This window comes from Anastrepha obliqua, chromosome 1 (genome assembly GCF_027943255.1).
Source record: "Anastrepha obliqua isolate idAnaObli1 chromosome 1, idAnaObli1_1.0, whole genome shotgun sequence".
In the NCBI taxonomy this organism is placed as follows: Eukaryota; Metazoa; Arthropoda; class Insecta; order Diptera; family Tephritidae; genus Anastrepha; species Anastrepha obliqua.
Window position 1 is genome coordinate 96002198 of NC_072892.1, and position 15441 is coordinate 96017638.

Consider the following 15441-nt stretch of genomic DNA (forward strand, 5'->3'; position numbering starts at 1 on the left):
ACCGACCTCTATGAATTCTGAAAGTAGACGCCATGTAGGATGTCAACGCTTTTGGCGAATCTAAGCAGAGTTGAAGATCCGCTTTTGAAACGTCCTCCAGACGCTCAAACAATGGCGCTTCCAGGCATTTGAAACGCGTTTTTAATAATGCCGGACAAACGCACAGAAGGTGTTCTAAAGTTTCCTCAACATCCTCCCTGCATTTCCTGCATTTGTCCGCGCTAGCAATCCCTATCTTGTACGCATGTGCAGCCAATAGATTATGACCTGTTAGCATACCCATAATAGTTATGCAGTACTTGCATGTGGTCAGATTAGTCCGCCTAGCTTTCACTCGCTTTTTGACTGTCCACCTATATATTAATTATTGAGTTCTTTTTTGTTCTTGTGTTGGCTAACTCCGCGGTTTTCCCCACAGCAAAAACTTCCGCTTGGAAAATACTGCTGTGGTCTGGCAGCTTGCCTTATCCATAGTTTTAAGCAGTAAATGCCCGCTCCCACTCCATCTAAAGTTTTAGAGCCGTCTGTGTAGATGTGTAAAGTCCTATGGCAGGCTTCATGCCTTTGTGTCATCCTTTCTCTTCAATTGTAGTACGAAACCATCTCTCCCAATTAAAATACGGAGTCATGTAGTCTGTGCAACCTGAACTTCACTTTCATATTGAACTATGTTCAAAGGTTCTACAGGTGAATACTCCAGCAGCCACTAACCTCCTCGCGAATTTCGCCGCCAGATTTTCTGCCATAAGGTTAATAGGTGGCATGCTGAGTATCATTTCCAGCGCCGCCGTTGGAGTGGTTTTCATTGCTCCTGTTATGCACAGAGCAGCGAGTCGCTGAATCCTTTCCAGTGGCATTAAGTGTGTCAGTTTTCTTGTCGCATTCCACCATACTAAGGTTCCATACAGCAATATCGGTCTAACTGCCGCCGTGTAGCAGCAATGCATCAGGGAGGGTGATAGACTCAAGTAACTCCTAGCATTCTTTTACATGCGTACAGCGCATTACTGGCCTTTTTCACCCTTTCCTCAACATTGTGCTACCATTTAATCCCCATCGCAGATATTGTGGGGACCTTTCAGACAAGGGAACTGTTGAACACTTTCTCTGTAAATGTCCGAGTCCGGCAGTTGGACGGTTAAGGTCCCTAGGCGCTCCTTTCTTCGATAGCCTGAGACAGTGCGTCAACTTAACTTCCATCAGACTTCTCCATTACAGATTCGTACTGACTGGGAAAAAATCAACTAATAGTTACTAGAAAATAAATTTAAGAGAGTATTATTTAATATACCTGTAATTCCATTAATGTGATAATGCTTTGGGATAATGAGATTTACTTATGTACAAATAGAATAAGTCAGGATGTCGCACGTTGCAGGTAGGGTTAACGCAATGTATGCTGTTTTGAGTATCAGGAGTTTAGAATAAGATATTTTATTCAGTGATTCTAAACTTAAGACTAAACATCGGAAGTTAGAAAAGGTACGAATCGCAATGAAAATCTATAATAATAAAAATCTTATGGATGCGTTCTGTTCTCTTTATATATGACGTGCGGAGAAGTGGCCAGATCATAGAAACATATTCTAAACGCGACCCACCAAAAGCGATAAATAATTTTTTATCTATATATGATTCAAAAGATCTAAACTGGTTCGAGTAGCAAATTGCCACTATAAAATTTATATAGCTTGTAAACCTAAATTTGGAGATGACTGTACTAAATAGATTAAACCTGTCAGCAAACTTCAGCTGAGTACCAGAAATTGTATAAGTTGCTCTAACAGTATTAAGCTTTCAGAATAATTTATTGATACTCGGAAAAAAGGGATTCTTCACGCATCAGATCTGTGCCCTGTTAAGATTAGACTGAAGAGAATAGGGGCCCACCGTTCTTGCTGTACCTTCAAGTCATCTGTGTACAGGAAAAATACGCGCTAACTACTGACCCACAGTTGGCGGTATACATATATAAGTCCCGTGATAAGGGTCTAGACCAATATGTATTTACTATTTAGTATTAACACTGCGATGGAGTTCAGATTATTTAGGTAAGTGATAATATTTTGTTATACTTTTTTTATTTAGGAGATCTTCTGTTTAAGAAAATTGATGTCCTTAGACTCTTAATTAGATATGAAAATGGTAATATTGAAATAAAAATGGCATGGAAGCCTTTTGATGTGTCTTGAAAAGTAGAAAATTACATAAGAAAATAATAAATAATTACAAAATAAAATTTTGAGAATATTCGGGTTAATCTAAGCTAAATTAGAATGGAAACCAAAACAACTAGTTTGTTAAGCAACTTTTATTTAGAAATACTGACGCCTGCTTTAGTAAATTCATTATATACTGTAGCATTTTCAAGTCCGAACGCAAACTAGTTCTTGGTGAATGTTGCAATATTAAAAACAGTGGATCTCCATTTGGTGAAGTCATGCTGATTTGGGGATGTGCAATTCTGTATTGGCGTGAAACTAAAAATTTAGAAATATTTGCCATTTTCTAAGTACTAATAAATATTTTCATTTTATCCAAGTAAATTGAATACCTTACCAATCTAAACCAACTTAGTGCAACAAATAAAATTGAACTTTGCTGGGATGTAGGCCACTCTGAATTAAAAGGTAATGAAATTACTGTTTCACTCGGTAGGGCGCGCTCGGCAGCGAATTTTCACGGTACAGAACCATACTGTGATATAAACTGGGCAGAAGCTAAATGCAGGGTATTAGTGGGAAAATACTCGAATTTCAATTACATGTTGGAGTCACACAAGAACGCCGTCAAGCTAAAGGGCTTATAAGACCTTTTACCTGCAATAGAGAAATAGTTGGTTTTCTGACAAATTTACATTGGGAATTGGACAGAGTGTATACTCTGTGTGAAGGATCATGAAACCACAGATCATATATTGTGCAACTGTATTGCCTTAGTAAAGACAAGACCGCACATCTTTCATCGATGCCAAAAGGATCCGAATAAAAGCGAAAATGCCCCTGTCATAGATATTCTGAAAGCGGGGAAATTTACTGAAAGAATTTGGCTTTCAATTAATTCCCAACCTGAGGTAGATAACGTCTAGCATAAAAAGAACCAGATGTAAAATATTTAAGGTGGCAGTGCCAGTCAATAGGACTAGTATTAACTACCTCTAAAACATGTCGAAGGACACAAAAGATCTTTTAGCTCAAAATGTCGGCCATTGGGCACATTACAGATACAAAAATTATAAAATTATTATTATCCTAGTAAATCACATTCTTATATTATATAGAACACCTTTAAAACTTACTTATAAGCTTGTTTTTTATTCCCACGTATAAGGGGAATGTATCTCGTATAAGCTTTCTCTCAAATTTGTAGTCAGCCTTTTGATGATTACAGTCTTCTAGCGTCTCCGAATAGTAGATGGATTCTTATAAAAATCTTTTCATAGCAAGAAGCGGAGCTATGACAATGAGGCGACTTCTACATATTTGAAAAACTTATTGATGCCTAGTATTGGCAGTAAAGATGCAGCCTAAGTATGTAGAAACCACTGCTTGTGTATCAAGCCCAAACGCTCTAAAACAAAGGAGTCACCATAAACTGTGTAAGTATTAGGGATGCCGGGGTCCCAGAATTTCTGTATAATTTAAAGGAAATTAGTCCCGGATTTTCGAGATTTGTAATATCTTGCGAAGTGCACGTATGCGGTAAAAAGTTGCATGTGTTCATTCATGATTTATTTCGACATAAAAGAATCTGTATTACAGCTTATTCCACTTGAACGGTATGAGATTAAAAATTATATGAACTTCCTGCAACCAAAAAATATTTACTTGCTTATTTCTTAAGTTTTTGTACCCCTAGTACCCCTAGTAACATAGTTACAAATACCGTTTGACCTGTAAAACTGCATCAAATTTTCTTTTGAACTTTTGGCATCACATTTTCTCAGCACAGTATCTCAAGTCATTTAAAGACGATTGCACTTGAACCGCACTTTTTCAATTTGTTAACCACTTAATGTCCTTTGCATAGACGAAACAGATGAGAGAAAATGTCCTACGTATGCTACGTACATACTTATACAAGTATAAGCCTTCATAAATATTCAAATGAAATTTTCATTTAAAACTTTGAAGCAGGAGGAAAAGAAAGTTGACAGGCACCAAATGGTTTAGATTGAATACAAACAGCAGATGGCGCAATGTGGGCTAAAGGAGAATGCAGTTGCTGTTGATCAATGAATGACGGTAGAAGACATCGAATGAGCTTATGTGTGTTGGTGGGAATGAGTGAGTAAGTGAGCGACATTGCAAGTGGCAATGGAATAACGGCAAAGACCAAACAACTAAAAGATGGTCACATAAATGGCAAGAACAGGCAAGAACAGGCTAACAAGCGAAGGGAAAGAAGTGTTGAAAAGGGCGGAGTAAGATTCAAGGCAAAAGTGCAACGTCAAAGCCAGGCAATGCTTTTGCTGGCAACTATTTAACGTTATGGGGAGAGAGAAGAGAAAAATAAGGATATGGGTTTATTCAAAAACACATATGCTGGCTGTTGAGCTGCTGGCTGTGGTAAAAAACCTATAGTTCCAGCAACGTTGAAGAAAGTACTTGCATTAAAATGAATAAATAAAAGCGGAGCAACAACGCCTTTGCTAAGGACACTTTGCAGGCGTTGAGCTCGTAAATAAATCAATGGGAAATTTTTATTACGCCCAAGCTGGCGGCTAGGCAGTGGTTAGCATGGGAGTGTGTGTATATATGCAAATGTAGGAAATTGCGTCATCAGTACTAGAGCGAAAACTGTTGACTACTTACTACTTGCTGCCCTGACCAGCTTTCGTAGCTCATCTTGAGCGGTAGTGCATCACATCAACTGCATACGTTGCGTTGTTGTGATGTTGTGTGAATATGTGGCGGAGCAATCTAAATAAATTTACAACTCTATAAATTGTCAATGCACATAGGCACATAAATATGTGAACGTGTGTGTCTGTAGAATGAATGTGTTTTCTAAGTGCTATTATTGTTGTTGATATTTGTTTTTTTTTTTTTCATTTCAAAAAGCGGAAATTTCAATACTTCCTTTTGGGGTAGAAAAATCGTTTTATGTGCGCATATAACTTCAGGAGCTGTTTATTGAAGAGCTTACAAGAAAGAATTTTCTATTTTTTTATGTTTTTAAATTTTGTTTTATTCAGTTTGCAATCGTTCGCTTTTGCATTATTTGTTGGTATATTTTGCAACATATTTGAATTTCTAATTCTTCGTATGTTCATCAAATTTACTTCTTGCAACAGTCATCTTTGCCGCCGGTCTTGCACTTGCATTTGCATTGCTGATCGCAGGGGCAGCCATCACCGCACTTGTCTGCAGCACATTTGCAGTCTGTAGATAAAAAATAGGAAATTGAGAAGAAAATGGTTACAAAATTGAAAATTTAGATTATAATAAAAGAGTTCACAATTTAAGATTCGATTGTCTACAAATTACAAGACAATTTTTTGAGAGTTTATTACCCGGTTTTGACTGATAAATAAATGAGATATTTTTTATAAATTTTCTTTTCATTTTTAATATAATTAAATGTTTTATAGTAACCCTGATGAGAAAAAGTGCTGTTTGTGAAATACCTGTACACAGGGTCTTTTAAGTTCGAAAATCTTTTTGGCAGTGGTTTAATAGCTTACAGTTTGATGGCTCCTTTTTTGACAGATGTGGAGCGCAAAATCGACAATAAAATATTTATATACCGGGTCCATCAAGTTCGAGTATCGTTTTTGGCATTGATTTGTTTTGACAATTTGATTTTGCTCTAATACCATATAACCATAACTAAGGTCTTTTACGAAATCTGTGGAAACTACGTTCCACAAAATTGTGAATATTTTTGGTCGATATAATCGAGTATAATAAGAAGTGAAATGAAAAAATAAAACACGAATAATTTTGAGATTCTTTCAATGTTGAAAATTTTGTGAAAATACCTCCCTTAAATTGTTTTTATTTTTTTCATTATGCTGAGTAATAACTCCAAGTTTCATAATGGAACTCCCATAAGTGCATACAGTGCACCAGTGAAAAATAATCAAGTGAAGCACAAGCCAATCGGTCACAACGTTGCTACCCACATTAGTAAGCAGATAAACGGTATTTTTCACAGGTTCACAGGTGTACATATTTGAATATAACTCAAACAAAATTTTTAGAAAAAAATATATGTAGTATTTTCCAAAAAAAAAAATTTTTGAAAACTATATTTTATTCAAGAAAATTTATACAAATGTTAAAAACAATCGAAAATATTTCACTTTAAAAAACTAAAATTTTCAGCATTTAAGAAATCTTAAAATTATTGAATTAAAAAAAAAGTTTCAATTTACTTCTTATATATTCCAACCCACAAAAAAGCCAACTTTCAGAAAAATTTACGACAATGCCCAAAATAATTTTAGTAATGACATGGATATTTTGCTGAGCTCACAGATCTTTTGGGTCAAATTCATGAATATTTGTGAACATCGAACAGCTAAGAATGTCTAGCACTATTGATGGTATTAGCTCAAACCTAAAATCCTGCATACAATTTTATAACACTTCAACTCAATAGGCAAATCTTTATTACCCCCACTCACCTTTACAACACGCTGGACAACCCATTTTTATGTTGAATATATTTCTAACTACTTTTATTTAGAATTATCTTGCAAAAGTGCACTTCTTTCACTCGACTATACTTCTCACTGCAATCGATTAACGCTTTTATACCCGACTAATTTTTGCTCTCGCGCTTCTCCCACAAATAAGCACACGTATCTACTCGTATGAGTAAGCAATCGCGTACAAGTATGTATATTGAGTACTAGCGTGCAATGTGCGTGCAGTGTGCAAATTTGTTGCACTTTTTGCAGCAAAATACTTCGTTATGAGCCAGCCGCGTCGCTGTTTTGCACTTTGTTGCGATCTTTTGCGCATTGGAAATATCAATCTTGCCCGTTTGTGCCGTTAACTCGGTTTGCCGTGTGCACATCCAATAGTAAATTGTTTACTACTCACAAATGCGCACTTATCTTAAGTAAATAAATATTTGAGCATATAGTATAAGCATGAATCGGAGTGCTTACACCCACAAATGAGTATTATTTATTTTTGCACTCCGCTCATTATCAGTGACCGGAATATTTTGTGCACAACTTGAATTTTATTGGCTAAGCATTAAGGCTTTATTTTTATTTTAAGAACTGTCGCTGATAATAGTTATCAATCAAAAGCGTTATATTGCTACTTTACGTTGCGTTTATTTGTGACGTTATACACAAGTACGAGTAGTAGAAGATATTACTGAGGGCTTGTCATGCATTTATAAAACAGGGTGGTTCATCCAGCGGTTGTAGTGTGAACTTTCGATTTTTTTTGTACTGTGCCCAGCTACCGTTTAGACATTTACAAAATAGTTCGCTTTTCTCTTGAAAACAAAATTGAGAAATATTAAAAATAGAAGATTTAAATTTTTACCAAAAAAAAAAAAAACATAGATTTTAAGATGAAACTAAGTTGAGGTGAAAACCTGGGTGGCTATTTAGGTAATCAGAATTTTTCCATTGGGGAGTCGGAAAATCTACACGTGTTCCAAGAGAACAGCAACAACAAGTGACTGTTTGATGCAGATTTTCATCGGGACCATTTAAGTTTTAGCAAAAGTAAGCAGGGTGCTGCGGTTACTATCAATGACATAATATATTCGTCTTAAAAGGAAGGAATTGTGGGACAACAAGTCATGGTTCTTGCATCACGATAATGCACCAGCTCACACATCACGTTTTGTTCGCGATTATTTGAACATAAATAATGTTAATATCGTTCCGCAAGCACCGTATTCGCCTGATATGGCTCCATGTGACTTTTTCCTGTTTCCCAAGCTCAAGTTGCCGCTCCGTGGAAAACATTTTGAGACAATTGAAGTCATAAAAGAGAATTCGAAGAACACACTCGAGCTTGACTTGTTTACAGTAGCACAGAAAACAAACTATGTGACATATCACGCTGAAATTTGCCATGTAAGCTTATAACAGTCCTACCAATAAACAAAAAATTTATTTTTGCCATATGTCATCCGCGGACCGTTTTATTGATAACGTCTCGTCATATTTGAGTAGAAGTTATTACATTTTATGTAAACTGTAAACTACTTAGTTTTTGGAATTTCAGGTAGTCCTACGAAGCAGCCATTGCAATGCTTAACGCAAATTTGTTGTAACAGTCAGCTGATGGCATGCTAATACTGTCATTTTGTTATTTTTTGCATATGGATTTATTTAATATGACTTTGATTCCGATTCTGATGTGTATCTTTTCGCTCACTTTCACACTTTGCCTTCGTGTAAATGTAAAATGAGTCAACTACTGATAAGGTCACTAGTATTGAAAAGTTTTGACAATTTTTTATGTTTTATATAATTTTAATTATTTGGGTATAAAATTATTATTTGAGCACAAAATACCATGAGGGTAAAGAGCAAACATTTTATAAAATCTATCTATTTATAAAAATATATTTTATTTTATAATGATATTAATCCAAGTTTGAGATTTTGTGGAAGATTGATAAAAATCTTCATTAAAATTTCCCACCTTTTATACAGAATTACAAAATTTTCAGAGCATTTTTGGGTATGCAATTTTATAGCCCATTTAACTCTGTTATTGTAAGCTTGAAGTTGTTAAAAATTCTTGATTTTTATAGTTTTTTTGCCGCTGTGGGCCATTTTCTCTTTATAACAATGTGTTTTATATGAAAGCAGTACAATGCAGCAGTTACTCCATCTCCTTTTATTTTTAAACCAATGTGCTCTTCTTAAACGATCTATGCTGATGCGCGTCACATACCTTATCATCCCTACACTTACATCAAATACCGATTTCTATTGTAGTAGCTGAAGGAATCCTTTCTAAGCTTAGAAACGGAGTTGCGTGACATCAATCTGCCTGATTCTCATATTTAACAACGGTTTATTAATATTTATTTTCAATATTAATTTTTAATACATTCCTCGCAAACACATATCTTAGAGTGGGCCAGATGATTGCCAATAGTAGAAAGTGGCACAATAAAAAATTGTTCAAAATTAAGTACCTCGCCTATCTGATAGTAAGAATATTTCCTTTATAAATATTTGTCAAAACAAAGGAGGTATAAGTTAATTAAATAATTAATTACAATATTAAGTTCCATTTACTCCCATTCCTATTTATTGGCATATTTAGTAGAGTGTCTAGAATTTATGAATGACGAATTTTATTTTCTAAGATGGCCCCAGATGTTCTTTCTATTTTGGGGAAACTTTCAATGCTTCAATGATTTCTTACTCAATCACGCAAACTCTTACTTTGAGATGGTCCTACACATTAAATTGTCGCAGAATATTACACAAATATTATTTGTGGGAATGGCGATGCAGCAACAGTTACAGCAGCAGCAGCAGTGAAGGCAGACGGTTTTTGACGAATTGACGACAACCACAGACTTTGGAGTGAAGAACTTACTCCAACACTATTATAACTTTTCCGATGTTTCTTTTACTTTAGAACACAGAGTGGGAGTCAAGAGGGCTAGCGATGGCGTATACTTATAAATTTCATAAATCTGCAGTAGAGGAACCTGGACGCAGGTACCTGTTGTTACTTCGAACAGAAACGGAGCTCTATCGAAATGTTATACTTTTGTGTTCCCAGAGTAGAACTTAGCCGAGGTGAGAGGATTGTTATAGTATTAGTGGAATCCTATGCCTTATGCATGTGAGGCCTCGATCGCAGTAGTTAACATTCGTTTGAAGGCGTAAAGATTAATATTTGCGGTAGTCGCGCTCCATCAAATATAACTTGTAAAGATTGGCTTCGACGCTTCCAAAGTGGTGATTTCGACGTGAGTGATAAAGATAGCGAAGGGGCATCGAAAAGATTCGAAGACACTCAACTACAAAACTTATTGGATGAAGATGCATGCGGGACCTTGACGATATGTCTAAAGAGTTGGATTTTGACAGATCAACCATTGGTAAGCGTTTGCTCGCGTGGGAATGATCTCGTGGGAATGATCTCGAAAGCAGGTAACTGAAGGAAAAGGATATCGAGAGACGTTTGGTGGAGATGCTTCTTGAACGGCAGAAAAAAAAGGGTTTCTGCATTGCATCGCCACTGGCGATGAAAAATGGATCTATTATGATAACTCTCACCGTCGAAAAAGTTGAAGCCTGCCAGGTTAACCAAGTCCATCGACGGCGAAAAAAAATATTCAGTATTCAAAATTCAAAGGTTATGTTGTGCATCTGATGGGATCAGAAGGGTGTCATCTATTATGAACTACTTAAACCATCTAAAATCATCACTGACGATCGTTACCGACTGCAGATAATGCTTTTAAATCGAGCTCTCAAAGAAAAGTGGCCGGAACGGGACGGTAGACATGACAAACTGTTTTTACTGCATGACAACGCCAGGCCACACGCTGCTAAATCGGTCCAGAAGTATTTAGAGGGATTGAATTGGGAAATCTTGCTTCACCCGTTGTATTCCCCAGACATTGCACCTTTGGATTTTTTTTTTTTGTCGGGACAACTAGCAAGTGCAGCACTCAGACATTAATTGAGTCCATTGTACTACACTTGGATTCCCTTTTAATTTTCTTTAAATCTACCCGATCTCCGAAGAAATCTGAGTAGATCTTGTGGTGCCAAAAAGCCAAGCCTGTCAAGCTCGCTTGTGGGTTGTAGTTACCCATTTGCTAACCGTAGCCGTGATGGCCACAGAGGGGAGTGGCAAAACGGGCTCTGGGCCAAAGAAGTTGGCCTCAGAGCCCATCTTAGCTAAGGAGTCAGAGGTCTTGTTACCCGCGATACCCACGTGTCCCGGGACCCATGTTAGCATCAGGCTATTATGTCTACCGACATAGTTCAGCCTGAATTTACAGGACTTGACTACCCCTGATGTGATTGGAGGGCTGTCTAAGGCCATAAGCGCAGCTTGGATGTCGCTGCAGACACATATAGATCTGCCTCTCCATCGTTTTTTCACAACAAAGTTCATCGCTTCTTGAACTGCATACAACTCCGCTTGAAACACAGATGCATGCATTCCAAGAGCAAAGTGCAGTTTTGTCCCGCTGGATTCCACGTAGACCCCAGAGCCGGAGCCATGCTCGGTCCTGAAGCCATCCGTAAAAATGCGAAAACAGTGTTTGCCGGGCTCATTTTCTGAGTCTCCCCACAACTGAGCCTCTGGTAGCACTACACTGTATCTCTTTTGAAGTACGACCCTTGATGGCATGGAGTCCAGGGGCATGGAGAGAATCGTTGGATCGATGCCCGTGCCTTCTCTGTGTTCCAATGCCGGACAAGGGCTGTACCAGTTCGCACTGTGTTTCAGTCTGCAGATGGCCTTCAATGCCTCTCCTTGGATGAAAGCATCAAGTGGTGGTAAACCAATCAGGGCATCTAGTGCCGGGCCTGAAGTAGTCGGAAAAGCTCCGGTGCAACAGATGGCCACAGTGCGTTGAAGTCTCGATTAGGTCCGCCTGACTCCCACTAGAGAGAGTCTACTCATCCAGATCACTGATGCATAGGTGATAATGGGTCTTATCATAGCCGTGTAGATCCATAGGACCTTGTTAGGAGAAAGACCCCACGTTTTCCCAAAGACACCTTTGCACTGCCAGAAAGCTGTCAGTGCTTTGGATGCCTTTGTTTCAACGTGTGATTTCCATAGGAGCTTACTATCAAGGATTACTCCAAGATATTTAATTTCCTTGGAAAGCTGGATTGTGACTCCTTTTAGTTTTGGCAGAGCGAGTCCATCAAGCTTCCTCCTTCTGGTAAAGAGGACAATACCAGTCTTGGCGGGATTTGCCGATAGCCCGTTCGCACAGCACCAAGTGTCAATCCGATCCAGAGTTTTCTGCACTTTCCTGCAGATGTTCATAAGCGACCACCGACTCGTTTAAGGTGGTGAGTAGAGGATCGATTACCATGCACCAGAGCAATGGAGACAGCACACCGCCTTGGGGGCAGCCTCTATTAACCCCAGATGACACCAGCAGATCTTCCTCTGCCCGCACCGAAACGATTCTTTGGGCCAGCATCGAACGAATCCAATTTACTAGCACCCGGTCTACGCCGTGCCTACTGGCAGAGCTATACATACTATCCAAAGTGGCATTATCAAACGCCCCCTCTATGTTTAAAAAGATGCCCATAGCGTAGTCCCTCCAGTCGATGGCCAGCTCTACCCTAGCAACAAGGTTTTGCAGTGCCGGCTCGCAGGATTTTCCACTCTGATAGGCATGCTGAAATAGAGACAGAGGGTGAGCCTTCAGCGACTTCTGACGTATGCGCAGTTCCACCAGTCGTTCGAGACTTTTCAGCATGAAAGAGGTCATGCTGATGGGTCTAAAGCTTTTGGGGCTGGTGTAGTCGTCTTTTCCAACCTTTGGGATGAAAGCGACCTTCACCATCCTCCAAGAGCGTGGTATGTAAGCCAGTGCACCTTTGGATTACTCTCTGTTCAAATCATGCAGTCAGCCCATATTGGAGAGCAGTTCACTTCTTACGAGAGCATCGCAAACTGGCTCAATGAATGGATCAAGCCAAAAGAAGAAGCCAAAGTTTTCGTCAGAGGAATCCGTATGCTGCCTGAAAGATGGAGTAAAGGTGTAGCTTCCAATTGCACATACTTCACATAATATTATGTACCTATTATTTAGTAGTTTAAATAATTCGTAACTTTGGCTCAGAAATGCCGGAAAGTTATTCCCATACCCAATAAACTTACATTAAAAATTGTTGCCCCAAAATTTTGAACAAAAAAATGTTGAAAGAACTTAATTTAAAAAACTTGGTGTACAACTAATCAAATTGTATACATATTTAATATTTAATATATTTTATATTTGTTATATAATATTTTTTATATCAAATATTTAAATATTTTTCAAACATTTTCTGAAAAATGTATGATAGGTTCCAAAATACTTGGTAACCTCATCACACTACGCGAAGTTTGCAGAAAATTCGACTACAAGACTTCAACGAATGTGATTTGATGTTTTGAAGATTATACTGAGCCAGTCGACCAATATTTTTCAATTAACTTTTTTCTTCGGGCTGTGCTGAACAATCATAATAAACGGATATATAAGGTTGTCAAAAAAGTCTTGCGGTATTTTTATTGAATTTTCAATTGTTCATAAAATTGGTTATAATAATGCGATTTAAGTCAAATATGCGCCATTTTGTTCGATGACGAGTTTCCAACGAGATGCCAATTTCATAATGCCCTTCTTATAGAAGCTCGCTTCCCTATTGTCAAAAAACTCGGAGATCCAATTTTCACAGGACTCTCTTGTGGACAACTTCCGACTACCAAGCTCGTTCGCCATGGACAGAAATCCTCCCATCCGAGCTCCCGGAGCTTCTGGCGCGTCACCAAATATGTGTGTGGCCTGGCGTTGTACTGATGGAAGACAATTCGGCCTCTGTTGATCAAAGATGGCCTCTTCTGCATGAGTGCTGCATTCAAGCGGTCCAGTTGTTGGCAGTACAGGTCCGAATTGAGCGTTTGGCCCTTGGGGAGCAGCTCATAGTGGATGATTCCCTGCCAATCCCACCAAACACACAGAAGAACCTTTCTGGCCGTCAATCCAGGCTTGGCCACCGTCTGGGCAGCTTCACCGCTTTTCGACCACGACCGTTTGCACTTCAGGTTGTCGTAAGTGACCCACTTTTCATCGCCAGTCACCATCCGCTTCAAAAACGGGTCGATTTTGTTGCGATTCAGAAGCGATTCGCATGCATCCATACGGGCAAAAATGTTTTTTTGCGTCAAGTCGTGTGGCACCCATACATCGAGCTTCTTTTTGAATCCAAGCTTCTTCAAATGGTTTATAACGGTTTGATGACTCATGCCCAGCACTTGGCCGATGCTACGGCTGCTACTATGCCGGTCTCTTTCGATCAATTCAGCGATTTTATCGCAATTTTCGACGACAGGCCTTCCGGACCGTGGCGCATCTTCGATCACCTCTGCACCAGAACGAAAACGTTGAAACCATCGCTGTGCGGTGGAAATGGAAACTGTATCGGGTCCATAAACTGCACAAATTTTATTTTCAGCATGAGATGCATTTTTGCCTTTATCGTAGTAGTACTGTAAAATATGCCGTATTTTCTCTTTATTTTGCTCCATGTTTGCAACGCTATAACTCACGAACGACTAAAAGCAAACAACAATTAATCAAACACGTGTTAGCACGTGAAAAGGGCTTTCCAAAAAGCTCTAGCGTGAACCGATGCGACGAATACAACTAGAACTACGCGCTTGCAAAGACAAGCTTGCGGAAATACCGCAAGACTTTTTTGCCAACCTTATATATTGTTTCAAAAAATATGATTTTCTTCAAACTCGATCTTTTCGTAGTGAACTCTAATAATTGTTATCTATAAAATTCATTTCAGTAATGATAGATTTTCTACTTAATATTTGTTAAAATATATGTGATGATGTTGTGCTAAAAGATCTCGAAATTTCTCTGTTTAAGTGTTTCTTTTAAGTTATTCAAAAAATTTAGTTATGTCTTTTTTGAGGAATATCAGACATAATGCAATTTTTCATAATATTTTCAGAACTGAGTTTTGCAATTTTAAAATTTTTATTTTGCCAACAGTTATCGCCTACTACATACAAAAATTAACAGAGCATCAAATTCATCGCGGCTCCTCAGTGCTTCATTTTAATTTGCTTGCTAAATGCTGTGCAACTCTCAAAGGTGGCTCACGTCGTTTACAACTAATAAAATATAATTTAAATAGCTACGGCCCTCCTAACAAAAAAAAAAAAACAAAAAAAAAACGAACTTGCGCAGTTTCATAGCTTTCTAGCTGCACATTCAAAAATAATTACATGCTTGTAGGCGCGAAATTGGCAATGGGATGAAGTTTGAGCTCCCATGCTGATTACCAATCGCGAGTAAGCGAGCTAAGTGTGCGGAAAGTCACGCACGAAAATCAATGCTACTTAAAATATGCAAATTTTTATTTCCGCGACAATTTCAATTTCAATTTCTGTGAAAGAAATTCCCCAAACGACGTACACAACAACAACGGCAGCAGCATTAACAAAACAAAAAATTATAGTACTTCCCAAGTTTGTGAACGAATTTAAAAAGGAAAAGTTTGTCACACACAAAGCCATACAAGTACCTACTTGTATGTGTATGTATGTTTATTATAGAGATGGTGGTCTCAACGCTTGCCACGCATTTTTCGATTTTCCGATTTTCACTTTTTCCATTTGGCGGCACCGACTAGTATAACGGGAATTATTCTCAATAGTGTCGTTAACGCGCGCAAATACACACTCCAACGCTTGCAAAAGCATACCTACACACATACCTATA

General features: G+C 38.1%; 1 protein-coding gene across 1 annotated transcript; it reads right to left on the minus strand.

Moving 5' to 3' along the window:
- Positions 1-5141: 5141 nt before the first annotated feature.
- On the minus strand, positions 5142-6944 carry LOC129252999 (metallothionein-4-like). Its single transcript, XM_054891208.1, has 2 exons — positions 6632-6944; positions 5142-5384 (listed from the first exon to the last, which is right to left on the minus strand). Exons 1-2 carry the CDS (start codon positions 6654-6656, stop codon positions 5281-5283), a joined length of 129 nt encoding a protein of 42 aa, XP_054747183.1. The 5' UTR covers positions 6657-6944; the 3' UTR covers positions 5142-5280.
- Between the last annotated feature and the right edge of the window lie 8497 nt (positions 6945-15441).

Bases quoted from the DNA above. Each gene is read 5' to 3' on its own strand.
- LOC129252999 (XM_054891208.1), bottom strand. From the start codon at position 6,656: ATGGGTTGTCCAGCGTGTTGTAAAG. The intron at 5,385-6,631 runs GTGAGTGGGGGT...TTTTATCTACAG, and splicing joins TTGTCCAGCGTGTTGTAAAG to ACTGCAAATGTGCTGCAGAC.